We start from the raw sequence: 18,576 nt of genomic DNA on the forward strand, positions 1-18,576 counted from the left end.
TCATGAAGTGAAAATGATCTTAAATGAAGCAAACTCCAACCTCCGTCACTCAAGGGCTTGAGCTGTAGGCAGTGTATGCCATGTGTACTGTCAGCAGAGTCTTTTCCCATAATCATTACTTACATACTCTGCAGGCAGCCATTTTGTTTTTGGCTAAAGTCATGTGACTAGATCCTAGTGAGCCCATAGGATAAATGTGATGTCACCAGCTCCTGTGAATCGATCGACTACAGTACAGTTGGTTCAGTCCACAAAATGGCCATCTCCACTGTGTGTAGGTCATACTTGCCAACCTTATTTAAGGATCCCGAAGGGGAGGACAAGGTGGAAAATGAGGTAGAGGTGTAAAGCAGTGATTTGTGGCATTTGTCCCCCCCGACACAAAGTCACAATTGTGTCCTCGCCCCGTGGGAATGGGGACATAATGACGCAACTGGCGTCATTGAGGCCTTCTGTCCCTCTCACTTCATTAGGAAGCGGGCAGGATTGCGGGAGGGCGGTCTGCTGTCCCGCGAGTTCGGGAGAACTATCTGAAATTCGGGAGTCTCCCTGACATCCCGGGAGAGTATACAAGTATGGTGTAGGGATTTCACTCACACATTTCTGGTGATTTAGAGCAGGTGTGGCCAACCTGTAGCTCTCCAGGTGTTGTGAAACTACAACCCCCAGCATGCTTTGTCATCTGATAGCTACCAGCAGTGTATGCTGGGACTTGTAGTTTCACAACACTTGGAAAGCCACAGGTTGGCTAGGCCTGGTATAGAGAGAGGACCTATTCTCACTCACATAATGGATAGAAATCAGAATTTTCCTGCATCCGATGTAAGCAGGGTGATCGATGACATCAAGCGGATGCTCCCTGCTCACTGGTGTGGGACAAGAATGACTGATGGGAGCCATGTCTCTGTTACTGCCCCGACTTATATGCTTCTATGCTGCATTGAATGAACTTCAACTGTGTTTTGTTACTACAGTCACTGCAGCGGCCCTAACAGAAGAGCATGTGGTGGTGGCAGCGTATTTGTAGCACTCCCACACAGTGGTAGGAGGCCTACTGCTCTTCACATAGTACTCCTTGTTATCATCTAGTACACTTACATCATTTACAGTTAGGGCTACATTATCCCATTGGTAAACTCCTGTAAATTACATCTGCATTAGCTGGGATTGTAATGTCATGACTTCTAATATCCATATTGATTACAGTAGGGGTGAGGGTTATGACCAGTTTTCCTGCCCTTTTCTATCACGGTGTTAAATATTGCAGTATCTAAATTGCTTGATTAATTATTAGGATCCACACAGTCCTTTAAACAGATTTACTGGAGGAGGAAGCACTGAACGCTCTCCGTCACAGTTGTCGCTGCAGATGGTTATCTGCTAAAAATGTGTTTAATAATACAGGAAAATAAGAAGTGTCTTATGTACCACATCAAACATTCACTGAATGAAGGCGTCTGTACATGGCGGCATTAGGCATTTTAGCCACAGGATTGAGGGTTTTGGCGTGTGCGGCTACAATGGGCGCAGTGATCACCATCTGACAAGGATACTGGAGAATCAAGTGACCTTGGACAGAGAAGACCACCAAGTTCCCCCCAAAGGACCTCAAATATCCGGACACCAAATTCCAAGGGTCACATCTACTGTGCCCAACCAACTGACTGCCTGATGGTCTGTCCCGGTGATCACCGTAACCCGCGGTATAATAACCCACTTTGTATGATGAAACAGGACCACCGCAGAGGCCAAGTCCCGGAGTTCCCTAAAATATAACCATACAGTCCCACCTTTTTCTTGGGACAACCAATAAGCCCCCTCCCATTAACTGTGACACAGGTTGTGACATCAAATTCCACGTTACCAATATAAATCTCTCTGCTTTGTTTATATATAATCTTTTCCTTTATAAGCCTTTCCTTTCTTTATCTATATCTCACACGCTCCATCCGCTTGTCCCCTAACTTGTGCTCCTCCAAACGGGCACTTAAAACTCCCCTCTTCCTCAAAGCCTACCAGCCATCCACCTAATCCCCTCTCCATGGTCATTCTTTTCACCTCTCTCCTCCCGCACTTGATCCCCTCTTCTGTAGTAGATTGGTTGCTACAGGCAACATCTTCACTTTTCCAAACCCATTGTTTAGTAAATATACCCCCAGATCTCCAGCATATTTCAACGCTGTATATTTTTGCCAGTACACAAATATATATATAGTATACTAAAGATTACGTCTGTTGGAATATCTTAGCTCTTCATCCTTATAACACTTTGGAAAACAAACTTGTTTGGTCTTCAACTGATTTGGGGAAATATTCTATAATTATCTACCCTGCATTCTTGTCTGTTCTTGCATTTTACAACACTTTAGCTAATAAGACCTTACATAAAATAAATAAACCACTTATTATAATCATAGCTGTAGGTTTTCATTGACGCTCATCAGACTGGCAAACAATTTACAACCCAAGTTTATATTATGTACTGGGAAGATGTTGAGTTCAGCGGGTGGTGTAAAGACACAGGCGTAAGAGATATTTTAGGAATGGACCCTTGGGATGTATTCAGTCGCACGCTTTATTGGTTGGAGCACCTTGAGAATAGAACACGTCTGTCATGGTTTCATTGTTTAGCTTTAATTTAAACTGGATTTGCACCCTCAGGTGGCCTTTAAATTAATGGTTTATATACACCGTCCTGCAGCCTTTATGAGGTCATTGATGTCATAGTAAGCTAAATGACATGCTGTGCTTTGCAATTTGAGCTTTTTTTGTGTCCTAAAGATATGAGATGTAGCTTAATCTGTCTGTAATGGAGGTGGAGAAAGATTGCTCAACTCAACTACTATTTAACATATACAGTGGAAAGTCAGGACAGGTATGCAAATTTAAATCTTGTAGTTTACACGCTGGTCATGGGTAATCTACAGGAACGATAATAGCTGCTATTCAGAGAGTAAAGTCCCATTTTTTTACTAATGGAAGACGTTAATGGCAGCGGCAATAGTGACACTGGCAGAAGTGGGGAACATAGATGAATTTTTGTTCATTTATAATTAAAAAAGCGTTTGCCATTCAGATTTTAAAACTGAGAAATGGCTAAAGCGACCCTGTGGTAATCTATTTATTATGTGGATTTGATTTTTGGGTTCGGTTAGTACAGATTACCATTAATCACTTAGACATATTTTAATTTAGGTATATTTAATGTTTTGTACAATTGAAAGAAAAAAAAGCTTAAAAGGGTTGACAACTCAACTCAAAAGGAATTAAAGGACGAAATTTTAAAGATGTGAAGCCAGCAAGACACAGGTTAATCCTGCTTTACCAAATTGGCCTCACGTGGACGTCTCACATGTGGCATGGATTCAGCCATTCAGTACTTGGACACAGATGACGTCTAACTACCACTGGGCCTGTTACTGCACGTAACAGATGAACCTACAGCGGCCAGTAGGGGTCATTTTCTGATCTCTCATCTGACCTGCTAATTATCATGTGTTATCAGATGTTGATACATCAGGTCAACTGGTCAATATCACTGCTTGTTCGGCCAGCTCTATAATCCCGTCAGGTGTTCAGATCTCATACCATCCAGATCTAAGTGTTAACTCAACAACATCTGACCAGTGTTCTGCGTTTCTCCATGATGTAATGATCTCCGGAGGACTGAACAATTCGGGGATAGGAAATGGAGGTATTTAGGTAAAGGTTTGAAGCCCAGGGGACAGAAGCCAGGGGTGGGGCCATTCCTAAGAATTATTTTTTTTTAATCTCCCTGAACAAATTCTAATGTCTATTTTATTTGTTTACTAAATATTTTATTTGGCTTTTCAAAAACAATAACTTGCATAGGAAAAGGGGGGGGGGGGTTACAGTCTCAATTGAACTATAAGAACTGCAGAGGTATAATCAATAGAGCTTCAACACATAGCACTATAATAACCAGATAGCTAAGTAACAATCAAAGCTAAGAGATTCCACTCTAGGGCAAAATGATTGGGGGGGAAGGGGGAAGCAAGGAAGCGATGGTAAGGAAAACCAGAGGAAAGACGACTGGAGTGGGGTACAAGGAGGACAGAGGATTTGAAGGCTTGTTTTTCTTACGTGCTAGAGGTTGGACTGTCATTGTAGTGAGCAGTCCAAGCATCGGATTAGTGCAGTCATGTATTATACTAGTGATCTGTTCCAGGATGTGTATTTGCCAGTCTTGATTAATAAGTGTTGGGATGGTAGCAGGACCCCCTTTTTCCCAGATAAGCGCAATAAGATATCTAGCTGCCGTGAGGTGCGAAGGTCTAATATTTTCATCTAATACTGATATGTATTCAGTTTGTAGGGTTCTAATTTTCCCAGCATAGTTCTACAGGACAATGGAAGTATTTACAGCTCACAATTAAAATGTGTTTTGTTCCTGTTGCCCTTCCTTGGAGTTATCAACATTTATGAAAACCCCTCTGTACTCTGCTCAGACTCAGTCGGGAAAGAAATGTCTGCTCCCCTCAGTAATATCCGGCTTCCTCGGCCTGTCTATGGTCCAGTACCTTGAAATCCTGATTATTCCGGAACAGGTTGGGCATGATGTCACTAGAGAGTGGGGTTTGAAAAGTGTATTCAGAATACAGAGTACTCTTTGCAAGTTTTGACAATGGAGCCCTGACTCAGAGATGGATTAAGACCTCATGGGGCACTAGGCAACATAGTGGTTTGGGCCCCCCTTCATTAGTCACAAAAAACAAAACAAAACCATAAAAACAAAATACGGTATTACGGCCCACTAGGCTCTAGGTGGAACACTAGGTTGCTTAATGGATAGTTGGCCATTCCCTGGCTAAACACTTTTACTAGGATCTAGTCATTCCTGATCACTGCGGAATAACAGTGTGGAAACGGGCACCTAAAATGGTTTTATTAAATTTGCCCAGCGAAATATCCCAAGAAGTGGTTTGTATAGGCTGAGAAAACTCAGTATCAACTAATCACATGCCAGCAAATCTAGGAATCATGATCACAAGCTTAACATTTCTGCTGAGAATACAGTCACTTTACAGCCATAAACTGCCAACAACTAGAAACATCCTTTGAAGAACTAGAATATGAATAAATATTCATATCATTGGTTAGATATAAGGTATCAAAAGTTATCCCAGAACATCAAAGACCAAACAATTAGCCATTGTTATTGTACTGTAATTCTAAATCAGAAAAACATGTTCACTTACCTTTAAGCAATCTTCTACTTTGTTTCAGTTGGATTTTCGCACTGTCTGAGGTTACAATGCTTTTACTATTCCAAAAACAACACGGGCTGTGATCTCCGGCAAGATAATAGGAGACAAATCCACTAAGCTTTGCAATAAGGATCAAGTGGATTAAGACAAGTCCTTGTCAGTTCTGTTAAGTTTAAAGTAACATCTGTGTAATCTAGACGCTCAGCCAATTATGCACTGGCATGCCATCAGAGGTGGTATTATTTTATTGTGGCGCCAATACTTTAATTGTTAGATTAGGGAAAGTCAATCGGTGGCAGAGGATGCTGGGAGTTATAGTTTATGAATTGGTAGCGTGTTAGTAATTTGAGTATATAGTTAGTAAACAGAGGGAGATTCGCTAAAGATTCTAAAAGGAAAATTGGAGGTGTTGTCTATAGCAACCAATCAGATTCTAGCTATCATGTTATAGAATGTACTAGATAAATGATAGCTAGAATCTGATCGGTTGCTATAGGCAATACCTCCACTTTTCCTTCAATGCCTTGTGCACTGGCCACTGCTATGAAGGGGCATATATTGTCGTGGACAAGTTGGATTACTTGGCTGAACTGGCCAAAATCGTTACTGTATTATATTATTACGAGTTATACATTCATATATTTAATAAATGCTGTAGCCAAATAATAAGCACTTTCAATGTTATATAATGTAGGTGTCTTATAAGTAGCCACGTTGGCCCTGTTCATGGAGTACAGTATGCACTGTATGTATTTATATACACTAAACAGTATGTGTGCGTGATCCAATAACATGTTTAAAGGAAAGATGTTTAAATCTTATTTTAAAGTTGGTTTATCATAGAAAAAAAATGAAACCTCAGTCTGGCTAACTTGTCACTGTCTTTAAATTTGCATTTTGTTTTCGATTGAGGGATTTCCCAGAAAAAACATCCCGGTAACATACAAATTCAGCTTCGTTTGTACAAGAACTTCCTTCCACCAAACACACCATAGTATGCAGCGCTAATACCTCCTGAATGTACAGTAAGCACATAGATAAGGGTTTAAGTACAGGGGTGGTGTTCTGCTTTACAACACAGATACAAGCACCGCGTTCATTATCCACACACATTAAGCTGACACATACTATGTAGTATCTACAAAGAGCGCCTCATGATGGTTGTAAAGAGAATGTAAAGTTTACCCATTACTACGGATCAGCAAAGTTGCTGCAAAATTTGGCCATAACAACATTTCTCAGTGTGACAGGTCACTTCTCAGAAGTCTGGACAGCCTGCAATATGATCTCCGAGCTTTTATTCTTTGCCATGTCACAAACATTTGCATTTTGTGAGAATTAGAAGGGATGGAATAAGCCTGAAGGAAATTAAAAGCTGACTTGTGGTTGCAGTACGATTAGCTTAGAAGGGTTACGGAATACCTGGGATTATTGTCCACATGACAAGGGTGCACTCAGGTAAAATGATGTATAAGTATTGACGCCCAGTGGGGTAAGTGACCCGTGATGGGACATCCAGATTGGAATTGTGCCTTTGCCAATCTGCTTACAGTGTTCTCCCCCCCACCATATAGCGTGTTTACAGAGTTAAATAAACAACTTTCTATTTGCCAACAAGTTCCGTGTGGGGTCCTTTATTTATAGGATTGTGTTATGGATACCACTAAGGGTTATGGTTAGGTCATCATCTGTTGAACATTTTATCTATTTGTCAATTCTGCCGTGTGGTGCAGTTAGGGTAGAACCGGGAACACTTAAAGGCCAAATTCTGCTGGTGGAACGTGCAGCCACCTGCGGAAATAATAACTGTCAGAAGAGCTTTAAAAAGGTGGCTCATCTCTACCAGTCACCTATATGGAGTGGGGCAGCCATTTGTGGGATGAGCCAGTGTCGATGAGAATGCAGTTCACCAACATCTTCCTTGAGACCCCTCTATTGCCTAGTTGATTGATAAGCTACCTCCGGTGTCTGTAGGTGACTGGTACACCCATAGGCAAACCGAGGGGGGTGTCATAGTGCCTGGAAACCCCCATCCAAGCCTGGGGCATTGTATAATTGAGGTGGCTGGACCCTGTCCCCACTTCACACAGCTCTGCTTGAAAAGGGAGAGCTGTCTGCACCTAACAGTAGTGCACGCAGCATTGCCCATGTATATTATGGGGATAGGAAGAGTTGGAGAGCAGCCAAGCACTGTCTAATATTATAGCTACGCCCCCATGCATGCTGGTCACGTCCACTGGTGGGGTGGTGTGGAAACCCCCCCTCTACAAATCCTGCGTTTGCCCCCGACACCAGTATAGATCCTACCACATTCCATACAGAAGATGTAAAGTTAATCCTTAGATCTTCCTCTCTGGTTTTCGTGCACTGTGTATGGGTTCGTTAAGGGGCACAGATCTGAAGGTAAATCATATAAAATGAGTTTAGTGTACACATGAATCGGCTGCTGATCAGGACTTTTTTTGCCTTTTTTCAGTTGTTGGTAAAATCGTTAAAGATATCGCAGTGAGAGAAATTTTCTGTAGTGTGTACCCAGCCGGTTACTGACTTCGCATATTCCTGACCATCCTTGTGTCTACTGCCTGATCGCTGTCTTGACGACCCAATAATTGACCAACTTGTTACGTACCGTCCCTGTCTGCTCACAATGATGACACACAAACTGAGTGATGTATTTGTACTTTAAATTCCCTATTACCTAATTCCAAGCATTTAAATACAATTTCCTGCCTGACTTGATCATGTAAACTTGTCGCACAGGGTGATATCCATGCGTACATAGGAACACTACATCCCACAACATAACTACTTGACATAATTTATCATATTTTAAATACATTTTAAAGCCTGCAAATTAAAACATTTTGTGATACTTGCACTTGACGTACCAGAACAGTTTTACTGTACAATCGATTGCCATTATTCTAATCAATCTATCATTATTTTTTTTTAATAGGTACTTTCTCAGAGACAAACATTTATATGAGAAAAAAAATTCAGTAGCTGGATCCCAGGATAATTGGCATCTATGGAATAAATCTGCTAGATGTGCTACTTTTCTGTAGTAAAATTAATCCGCTTGCAAATTCCTTTTACCCCAAAACTTCCGAAAACCAGGTTTACAATTTGTGTTATTCCATTATATAGTTACTTTTCTGAGTTATGGAAAGAGATACTAAACATTTAATATAAAATTGGGTTTTTCATTGTGGGATTAAAAGCCGCATAAACGCTACAAAAAAATAAAAAATAAAAAAGCATCCGGGACTGGCTTCCATAAAACAGTTCAGTTCTGGAGTAGTCTGGAAGTCTGTCTGCCAAACACTGTCTGCTCGGCCGGCCCGCGTGATGGTTTTGTACTGGGAACAAATGATCTATTAAAAGGTTTAGCATATAAAAGTCATCGGACTTGGAAGATCTACGCAGAACATAAATATCAAACTTCATCACCAGAAATCCGGACCACTGTTCCACTCAAACAGACACCGACCGTGAATAGTTTGAAAAAGAAAATAGACTTGATTGAAGGTAAAAAAAAACCCCAAAAAAACATATATAATGGGGAAGTTGATGTTCTATAACTCAATTCATTGCTAACTTGCCAAGATAAATGTTTAAACAGGATATAAAATGCAAAAGTGTATATTATATATGCAACCACCATTGACTTCTGGAAAAACACTGAATAGGTAAAGAAAAGCCAAATAAAAGTTTTAATGAAGAGATGTTTGAACGAAGTAGAGGTATTTTATAGTGTAGTCTCGTTGTTCTGCGTCCCTTACCAGCGCATGTCCTTGCTGAAATACTTTAGGGTGTCCTGATGCCCGACATGGTAACTGAAATATCGCCCCATTCATCCCTTATAGGATGTACTCAGAACATCTATAGATAAGTTGTGTACACTTTGAAACACAAACATTGTAATTTTTAAGCATTATTAGATTTACCGTCAAGGTGGGCAGCATGGTGGCTGAGTGGTTAGCACTTCTGCCTCACAGCACTGGGGTCATGAGTTCAATTCCCAACCATGGCCTTATCTGTGAGGAGTTTGTATGTTCTCCCCGTGTTTGCGTTGGTTTCCTCCGGGTGCTCCGGTTTCCTCCCACACTCCAAAACATATTGGTAGGTTAATTGGCTGTAACAAATTGACCCTAGTCTCTGTGTGTGTGTGTGTTGGGGAATTTAGACTAAGCTCCAATGGGGCAGGGACTGATGTGAATGAGTTCTCTGTACAGCGCTGTGGAATTAGTGGCGCTATATAAATAAATGGTGATGATGATAAATGCCACCAATTTAGAATTCTGCATCAAATAAAACTGGCAAAGAAAAGATCTAGTTCAGTGCCAGCGGGGGTGTACACTCAAGAACGGGCACTCTGTCATGGGACTCCCGTGGGGTGCTGGGGAGTATATATTAATTTTTGACTAGACATATCCTTTAAGGATGGAGCAGATATAAGAAATCTTAGTAAAGTGGGAAGTGGCATTGAACGGTAGATATGCGAAGGCTTCTAAAAAGGCAAAGCGAAGAGGTTGCCTGTGGCAACCAATCATATTATAGCCATCATTTATCTAGAACACGATAACTAGAATCTGATTGGTTGCTATGGGCAACACCTCCAGTATTCCTTTTTAGAAGATTTAGTCAATATACCACTGAGTGTCAAGGGACCACTAGAAAAATATTTTGCTCTCAGGAATATCGGGGAAAAAATTAGTTGGGTTAACTGCCAAGATGCAAGATCAGTAGTGTAAGGACTGTCCGATTCATTTCTGGTTCCACCCAAAACACAGAAGATACCACAAACACAGTAAATAGGGAATTAGAAATTGTAACTTGCATGGAGTTCTTGTATGCAGAACAAGTGTTTGGAATTGCACCAAACATACTGCCATATGGTTCTGTGTTCTTGCCCATGATATATATATATATATATCAGTGAGAATAACCTCCAGTACAGAGAACAAGAGAAGTGCTGCTATGCAGTGACACATTTTCAGCAACAAAACCATAATATATAACATATATTTAAAAAAGATGCAACTATAATTTCCCATCAAACCAAGCTTGGTTTTATTTTGTTGTCTCTTTAATAATTGGGGCAGCAGATCTGGAGTTTTTGTTTGAGGAATTTTGGAGCGATGTTTGTGTGTGACGCCCATAGACTTGATACAATTCCAATCACCCAGCCTCATAAGTTGGGTGATCACACGCGTACATCCACTCTGCAGCTCCAGCTATTCCCTTCTCTGAGTACGGTCAGAAGAGCAGAACTGGGGCCCTTGTTACAGATAGCCCAGCATAAAATAATCCCAAATACCTCCTCTCTAAAATTCTAAGTACACAAAACAGTTTTGAGTTTAGGCACTTACTTTGGTGGCTCGTCTTTTATCTATGCAGTCAGAGCTCTCACAGACCAGAACTTTCTCTTCAGTTACTGCACGTTCATCTACAAAACAAAGATAATAATTCAGAATAACAATTGTATATGAAAGTTTGTTTTACTTAGTGCTGCATTTGCCTTATCGTGTTAACAGAAACCTTCCATCGCTACTCTGTGCTGCTGGGGACCCTGCTCCTTCCACTATATAACTCTCAGTCTGCGGCTTCCTGCTGCCTCCATTCCCCTCCTCACATCATGTCACTGCGCCTGTCACATGCAGCCCTGTCCTCACTAACATTGACATGACTGGACAGGTCCATGCCTTCCACATGACCAGCTCATCTCCTGCTGCTGTGACCATTCCCAATGATCTGATTGGCTACAGGTTGTTCTGTCTCCACCCACTTCAAAACTGGGGACACGTTGGAGTGCAGGAGGTGAAAAATGGTGATCCGGCCCAAGTCCATCCACCTTGAAACTACAGATTATGGATGGTTATTTACACAGCCAGATAGTTTACCAGTGATTCATGTGTCGTCAGCAGTTCAAAATATTATGATAAATCTATTACAAGAGTCTCTATAGACGAACGCCATTAAATAGTTGCAGTGTTTGCATTACAGTTAATACCTTGAAGGGGTTATCAGTGTTTTCAAGCCCGACCAATGAATGTCTTATGGGAGGGTCTTGGGTTTCTTTATAGGTCCTCTCATTTCCTGGTTGCCTCATTCTGCTTTGCAAGATCCCACCCACCCACGCCTGGTGCCGGTTTGATAGCTAGAGCCTGTTGTAACATAATTTTCCCCTGGCCACAGAGCAGGCACAGCTGGTAGGAAGGCTCTGCGATCAGCGGCTGATACATGACACTATTGTATTTGGGCACAGGTCTCTGTCCCCTTTGAGGCAACGGTAACTCTTGGCCCTTCAGTGAAGAGGGTATGGTGAGTTTAGAGGGGGTGCAGTCACTCTGACACCAAGTTACTGCCGACCAGGCATTTAGGGGCTAGTTCCCTTTTAAGTGGATTCACGGCGGTTCACCATGCCCACGCTTGGTTTGGGGTATCAGTCCGGTAGCTGTCCCGCAGTGCGCTTTCTCCACCACCAAATTTAAATTAATAAAACTGTGACCTTCTTTAGCCACTTTGTATATGTCTCCGTGTCTTTATTTTTAGATAAGATAGTTGAGTATATATAAAGGTCTTGTGAAATGGAAGAAGGACATACACAGTGAACTATTTATGCAATGTCAATGTATTTTATACAAATGGGCAATATCTTTGGCGGAATTTACCACTTTTGTCACTGTAGGTCAATTTCCTTTATAGTATAAAGTAAGAGATCGGTATGTAACAGGGTGAAGGCAATATTATTGTTTGCACAGCGCCACAGATTCCGTAGCGCCTGACAACTAAAAAATGACAGAAAACGGTTTACCCTCTCAAAGCGGTTTCCTTTTATCTCATCTTGAACAAATGGGTGGGCTCAGACCTCTTGATTCAATGTTTGTCTTCTATTTTGGGCCAATCAGGTGAAACAACCCAACAAACGTCCCGCCCAAAGTGAACCATGGTGAGATTTAGTGGGGTATTTGGTAATCCCAACCCAGCCCCTTCTCCTTTTACCCCCCCCCCTTCCCCTCTGTATTTACACCCCAGATTTAAAGTTTATGTTAAGGTTTTGTGTTCTCCTCACAGATTTACATCTATACTTTGATATTTAACGCTGAATTTGTTATCTCAATGAAAAGTCATTTAATCCTAAAACAATATGCTTGAAATGTTATATCTATGTTTATTGTATTTTGACATTTCTTCCAATAAAAAGAGATTACTCTACAAAAAAGTAATTTTAAGTGACTTAATATTCGCCAGAATAATTGTGCTTTTCATTTTATGTCGAAAAGTTTGTTTTCAATGTGATAAATTGATCTTTAAGAAATGCCATTATTAATGGAGGTTTTAGAAAAAGACAAATGAGAACAGCAGAATTTTAATAAAAAACGCGCATTGCCAATTTTTCAATAGCGTAAACCAAGAGCAAAGCAGCAGAACGGCAAAAATAAGAGGACTAATGCCTGTTTTTAACAAAAAAATAAAAGGGAGAAAAAAAGGACACTGGTAAAAAAGTAAATAAAGAATAAGACTTACAATAGCAAAAAAACACAAAAGGTACATCAATAAATCAAATCTTCACCACTAACTTTAATTGCCAAGACGAGAGACAGTCCCCGCCAGATTTCATTTATCTAGTGCATTCTGCAGAATGACAGCTAGAATCTGATTGGTTGCTATAGGCAACATCTCCACTTTTTCAAACCCGCAGTTTAGTAAATATACCCCCTTGTGTGCTTCATTGTCCATTTAAAAGGAACATTGACTTACGGACAGGGACCGACGCGAATAGTTAAACATGCTCTAAAACCGCGCTGCGTAATATGTAAACGCTATACACATAAAGGTTAATATTAATAACCTATCACTGCAGTAACTCCAGATAAAATGTGAAAGTATTCAGTTACAGCTAAAATAAAGTTAATTTATTACATTTCCCTTATGCTTTATGTCAAATAATAAAAAAAAGACCTTGGTATGATTAATGTTAGGATTAGTGCTTGTATTCTAAATATTTTACTTAATAATGTTCCTAAAATACCTTAATAAGAAAGTAGAGAAGCAATGTACTTATATAGACAGCTCATATAAAATGTGCTCATCTTTAGGATTAGGACATAAAAGGGATACATTCCTCATTATATGCAGCATTGCAAGGGGAAACTACAATTCCCATGATCCTCCGGCTGTAACAATGTAACAACCAATCGATGAAAGCTAGAGGGCCAACAGCTGCACAAGCATAAAACGTGTTTTTACAAGTTCTTATCAAGTTAGAGTTTTATGGTCAATTTAAAACTTTCATAGAAATTTAAAACAAGTAACTTTTGTCAACAGTGTAAAAATTCTTTCCTTAACTAGCGGTATATTAAGCAAAAAGATTGTTCCTTTATTGACGTATTAATATACACACCATCTTCAACTAGCAGAGTGATTACGCCTCCAATATATTTTCCAGGTCTTACTGCCTGGTGATTTCTGCAGTGAATTTAATAAGTTTCCATTTAATTATCAGGATTCAATAGCAAACCCAGTAGTGCTTACCTGCATGACTTCAAATTGACCAGTATCTCTGATTCAAAGCTATTCGAATTCTAGCGGAAACAGTTCACCTTCTCTGTTGGTTTGCCTAGGTATGGCTCTGGTAAATCCAGTGATTGATTAGCATACTAGTCAGCCCATCCAACATGCTAATCACAAACTGGGCAATGTTCTGTCTCTGTTGCCGCCTCTCTGCCTGACCAGTGAGAAGCGCTGAGGCGGGGAGAGACGACCAGTTGGGGAGGAACCAAGCGAGTAAGCAGACCACAGTACAACATGAGATCCCAGTGGCCAAACTAAAAAACATTATCCAAATTGTACTTGGTTCGGTTATATAAACAACAGACAAACTTATGGAGTGTAGAATGGATGTACGTTGTCACGTGGAGAAAGACGCCATGTTTACTTTTAAATGCCTACTGCAACAAGGGCAGGTATTGCAATCTACGTGGGAAAACTCGTGGGGTGTTAGAAAGGTAGTTGAGCAGATACAGGGTTTTTACTGTTAGACGTTATAGGGAGGGTGGGGGGAGGTGCAGAGTGGGAGCAGGGCCGGATTAAGGGAAGGGAGGCCCTCGGGCTAAGGGTACTGTGAGGGCCCCCCCGTGAGCTTACCTCCTTACGTTATTCCACTCCCTGTAGCACTTACGTGGCACGCATTAATCTCCTTACTGAGGAGATCTCGTGAGAGTGAGACTGACTGATAGTCTCAATCTCACAAGATCCTCAGTAAGGAGATTACTGCATGCCGTGTACATCCTACAGTGACAGCAGGCAGCCAACAGCAGAACATTTGCTGTTAGCTGCCTGCAATTCTACTTGAACAGGCGACAGTCGGAGCCGAGTCGGGGACGCCACCCGACCCGATGAAAGCCGGCGGGCCCCCCAGCTGCCCGAGGCCCCTGGGCTGTAGCCCCTTTAGCCCTATTGTTAATCCGGCTCTGAGTGGGAGAGAAGGGTGGGGGGCAATATTCATTAATGATCAAGCGATACCAGGAACAGGTGAATGGTGGATGCTAAACCAGAGGAACCAAGTTGATTGGCATTTGGTTAGGGTGCTGTTTAGGAGGGCCGTAGTGTACTCCATGGAGGAGACAAACTTGATGCGGTTGAACAGCTCAGTTTTCGGGGGAGGGAGGCGTGGATTGCTTCCACGCTCTGGCTATGAGCAGTTTGGAGGTTTGGCAAATGTGCTTGAGCAAACAATCAGTGGGTTTACAGAGAGGAGGGACTGGTTGGTTGAGGAGAAGTATCAAAGTGTCTCTGGGGACCCGTACTCCAGTAGACTGATTGATAACCTCACTTTAGAGGTTCCAAAAGTCATGTATTATCGGGCAGTCCCACCATATATGAAGAAAAGTACCTTTGACACCATAGAGTCTCCAACAGCGGTCGGTCACCTGGGAGTATATGCGATAAGTTTATCTGGGAACAGGTACCAGCGAGAATAGATCAGAATTGAATTGAAACAATTTTCCTGAATGCCAGCATTATTGGAGACCTTGGCTGTCCGGGTCCAAATGACTGACCACCCCTCGCTGTTCAGAGAGACCCCCCCTCCTAAGTGTCACTCCCAATCTTCCTCATGGGGTTCAAGCATGTCCAGAGATGGGGCCTTTATTAAATGGTACGGGATCGAAATATTGCCTTGCGACGACCAACTGAGTCAATGCATTTACGTTCAAACTGTGTAAGAGTGCAGAGTTTCTTGGCGTGGTTTGGGACAGGATAAATCCCCGGATTTGAAGGTATCGGATTTGCATAAAAGCAGGGATGTGGTATTTGGTTTGAATTTCTTTGTACGACGTGGGGGCTGATTTGCCCCTTAATGTAGTCAAAGTGGTCAAATTTGTAGTATTTCCATTGTTGGGACACTCTCTGAGTGACCCGGAGGAAACAATGGGTGGTTCCAGAGAGGAGTCGAGGGAGATAGGTAAGGTGCTAAAGCAAAACGGCGGTTAGCCCAGTCACATGTCGCCAGAGTGAAACATATGGATGGGCAGGTGTAGACCGAGCCAGAGATAATGTGGCCGAGTTGAATATCGTGATACTAGTTGGAGACGAGAGGGGAGTCCAAGCCCTCATGAGTCCTTGGATTTGGATAGTCTGGGTTTCTTGCATCCCCACCAGATATTTGGGGTGGTATTTGGACTGGGATTGTCGAAAGAGATAAAGGCGGCGAGGGGGTATGTTCATTTTTATTGCATGGATTCGCCCTATAGAAGATGTTTACATGGGTACCCATTTAGAAAGGTCTTGTTGGATACGGGCTAGTAAAGGACTATAGTTTGCACAGTACAGCCTAGAGTAGTGTTTAGTAATGGCCACACCTAAGTATCTGATGGAGTAGTGGCGCCATTGAAATTTAAAAAAAAGAGTACTGTAGAGTACTTTCTCAGACCAAATAGGGAACATTGAGCATCAGGGCTTGATCTTGTACCCAAAGAGAGTCCCGAATTGTGAGAGTTCCATCATGAGGTTTGGGAGGGAGATTTCAGGGTTAGTCATTGTCAAAAGCATATCGTCAGCAAATAACAAAATCTTATAACTGATGTAAGACTAGGACCCAACCACTATGTCAGGGTTAAGACGGAAGCTAGCTGTCAGGGGTTCAAAGCAGAGGGCAAAGAGAAGAGGGAATAGTGGGCAATCAAGCCGGGTACTGTTGTCCAGACGAATGAACCTAGAGATCTGGTCGTTTGTCATGATCCTCGAGGTTGGGATCACATACAGGGCATGGAGGGCTTGTAAGAATCTACATCGGGAGCCACACATCTCCAATGCGGAGACCATGCAGGGCCAAAAGACTCTGTTGAACACCTTCTCTGCATCCAACGCGAGTATGACTGAGGGGAGCATTTTTGCATTAATAGAAGGAATTATTTCAATCACTCTCTGGGTGTTGTCAGAGGCTTGTCTGTAGGGCATGAACCCCACCTGCTTCGGGTCAATGAGGTCTGAAAGAACCCCATTAATTTGCCAAGATGTTGGCAAAAAGCTTAATGTCCGTGTTGAAGAGCGAGATGGGACAAAAGCGTTAGAACATAGCGTATGGTTCTTGCCAGGTTTTGGAATGACAAAGATCGTGGAGGTTGTTGAGTCAGGGTGGAAACTGTCACCATGCAGAATGGTGTTAAACTACTTCATCGACTCTACTCACCTTTTTAAGAGCAAAGGTCTTATAATATCTCATAGGGAGGTTGTCAGGTCCCGGCGCTTTTGAGGGCTTCTGGGAGCGGAGAGCAATTTCCCCCTCTTTCTTGGAGAGGTCTTCGCATGCCTTCGGTGTACTTAGGTAAAACAATTTACAAGATTGCAAGTAGTACAAACCTGTTGTGCTTTTTAAAAGTTATCTGTCCTTTTGAATGGTATAATGCAGTGTTTTATAATAGGGGTATTCTGGGCAGATTATATTTCTTTGATGAAGTTCAATATGTATTGAATCCCGATTCGGAAGCTCCTGTAGACCTGTGGATCTCCAGTGTAGTCAGATGGTGGTGAAATATGGAGGTTAGACGTAGACTGAACCGCGATGGGCATCATGCTGGAGTGGCACCAGAACAGTGATGGTTAACCTGTGACACTCCAGGTGTGGTGAAACTACAAGTCCCAGCATGCTTTGCCAGCTATCAGCTAGTTATCTACTGGCAAAGCATGCTGGGGCTTGTAGTTTCACAAGACCTGGAGTGTCACAGGTTAGCCATCACTGCACTAGAACATGAAACACCAGTAGGACCATAGAGGTTAATCATGCGGTTTATAAAGGCTTTGTAAAAATAGTGGTACTGTGCCATTGTACGCCCTACTGAGAATAAAGGGGCATATTTAATAAAGCACGATAGTGCTTTTAACGGATAATTAAGGTCCCACAGTGTCCTCCGCAAATTTATTAAGGGGGCATCGCAGCAGATATCATGGATATCTGCTGCTTTGCACTCCTCTTCGTTTTTGGGAGTAGTCACCATTCAACAGAATGGTGACTGCTCCTGGCCGCAATCTAACAAGTCCCGAAAAAACATTTTTTTCGGGAACTTGTCATGTTAATGTCAGCTGAAGCTGGCGTACATGAGGAAATCTAATGCTGTCAGCTCTGCTCCGGAGAGCAGAGCTGGACAGCGCATGTGTGGAGGGATCACATGATCCCTCCCTGTCACTCACAGCTCTGTGAGGGGATCTGTGTGCGCATGTCCAGTTCTTGGAACTGGACATGCGCAATTGAAGAGTAAGGAGAAGACCCGAAGACAGCGCTTCCGAAGAGGGGGGTAAGTATGATTTTTTTTTCCACAGAAACAGCAGATTATCGGGACTGCTGTTTCTGTACTCCGGTTTTGATAAATTTGAGAAATGAATCAATACTTATCCGTCCGATAAGGATTGATAACCATTTCTCTATTTCAACGATAAATGATAAATGTGCCCCTAAATCCATCATGTAACAGTTTTACTGCGGGCCGGGTCAGGCAAGAGATTGTAATAGAGAGCGGCACTCAACCGCAGACTTTACCAAGGACTAATATATCTATGTCCAGATATTTAACTTTTAGGTCTGTCCCTGGAAACAGTTCCAAGTTCATTTGCATACACAGAAGATCCTGGTTATCATCTTATTGATTTCTTATATTAATGTAATTTTCTTCTCATATCGGTATCCAAGCCCCGCAGCCATTGCAGAGTTTTCTTCTTTACATGAATGTCATTAACTTTATAAATTAAATTAAGACATGCCTGCCCTTATAAAGGAGTAATACGATACCATACAATGATAAGCATCAACACTTCCTATTTTACAGGAAAACATATGTAATAATAGACC

The 18,576-nt window shown here is 41.9% G+C and overlaps 1 protein-coding gene across 3 annotated transcripts in view; it reads right to left on the minus strand.

The window, feature by feature from the left end:
• The window catches only part of PLEKHG5 (pleckstrin homology and RhoGEF domain containing G5), a 244,111-nt gene that overhangs the window by 182,058 nt on the left and 43,477 nt on the right, over positions 1-18,576 (minus strand). For 2 of the 3 annotated variants that reach the window (XM_075190134.1, XM_075190132.1), the window contains exon 2: positions 10,601-10,677. Coding sequence is in view for 2 of the 3 variants with exons in the window: in XM_075190132.1 (XP_075046233.1) it covers positions 10,601-10,677 (77 nt within the window). In the remaining variant the exon portion in view is untranslated. Of the gene's footprint in view, positions 1-10,600; positions 10,678-10,769; positions 10,792-18,576 lie in introns of those variants that run through there. The other variant, XM_075190131.1, reaches the window with a different exon arrangement.

Source organism: Mixophyes fleayi, chromosome 11, assembly GCF_038048845.1.
Source record: "Mixophyes fleayi isolate aMixFle1 chromosome 11, aMixFle1.hap1, whole genome shotgun sequence".
NCBI lineage: Eukaryota > Metazoa > Chordata > Amphibia > Anura > Limnodynastidae > Mixophyes > Mixophyes fleayi.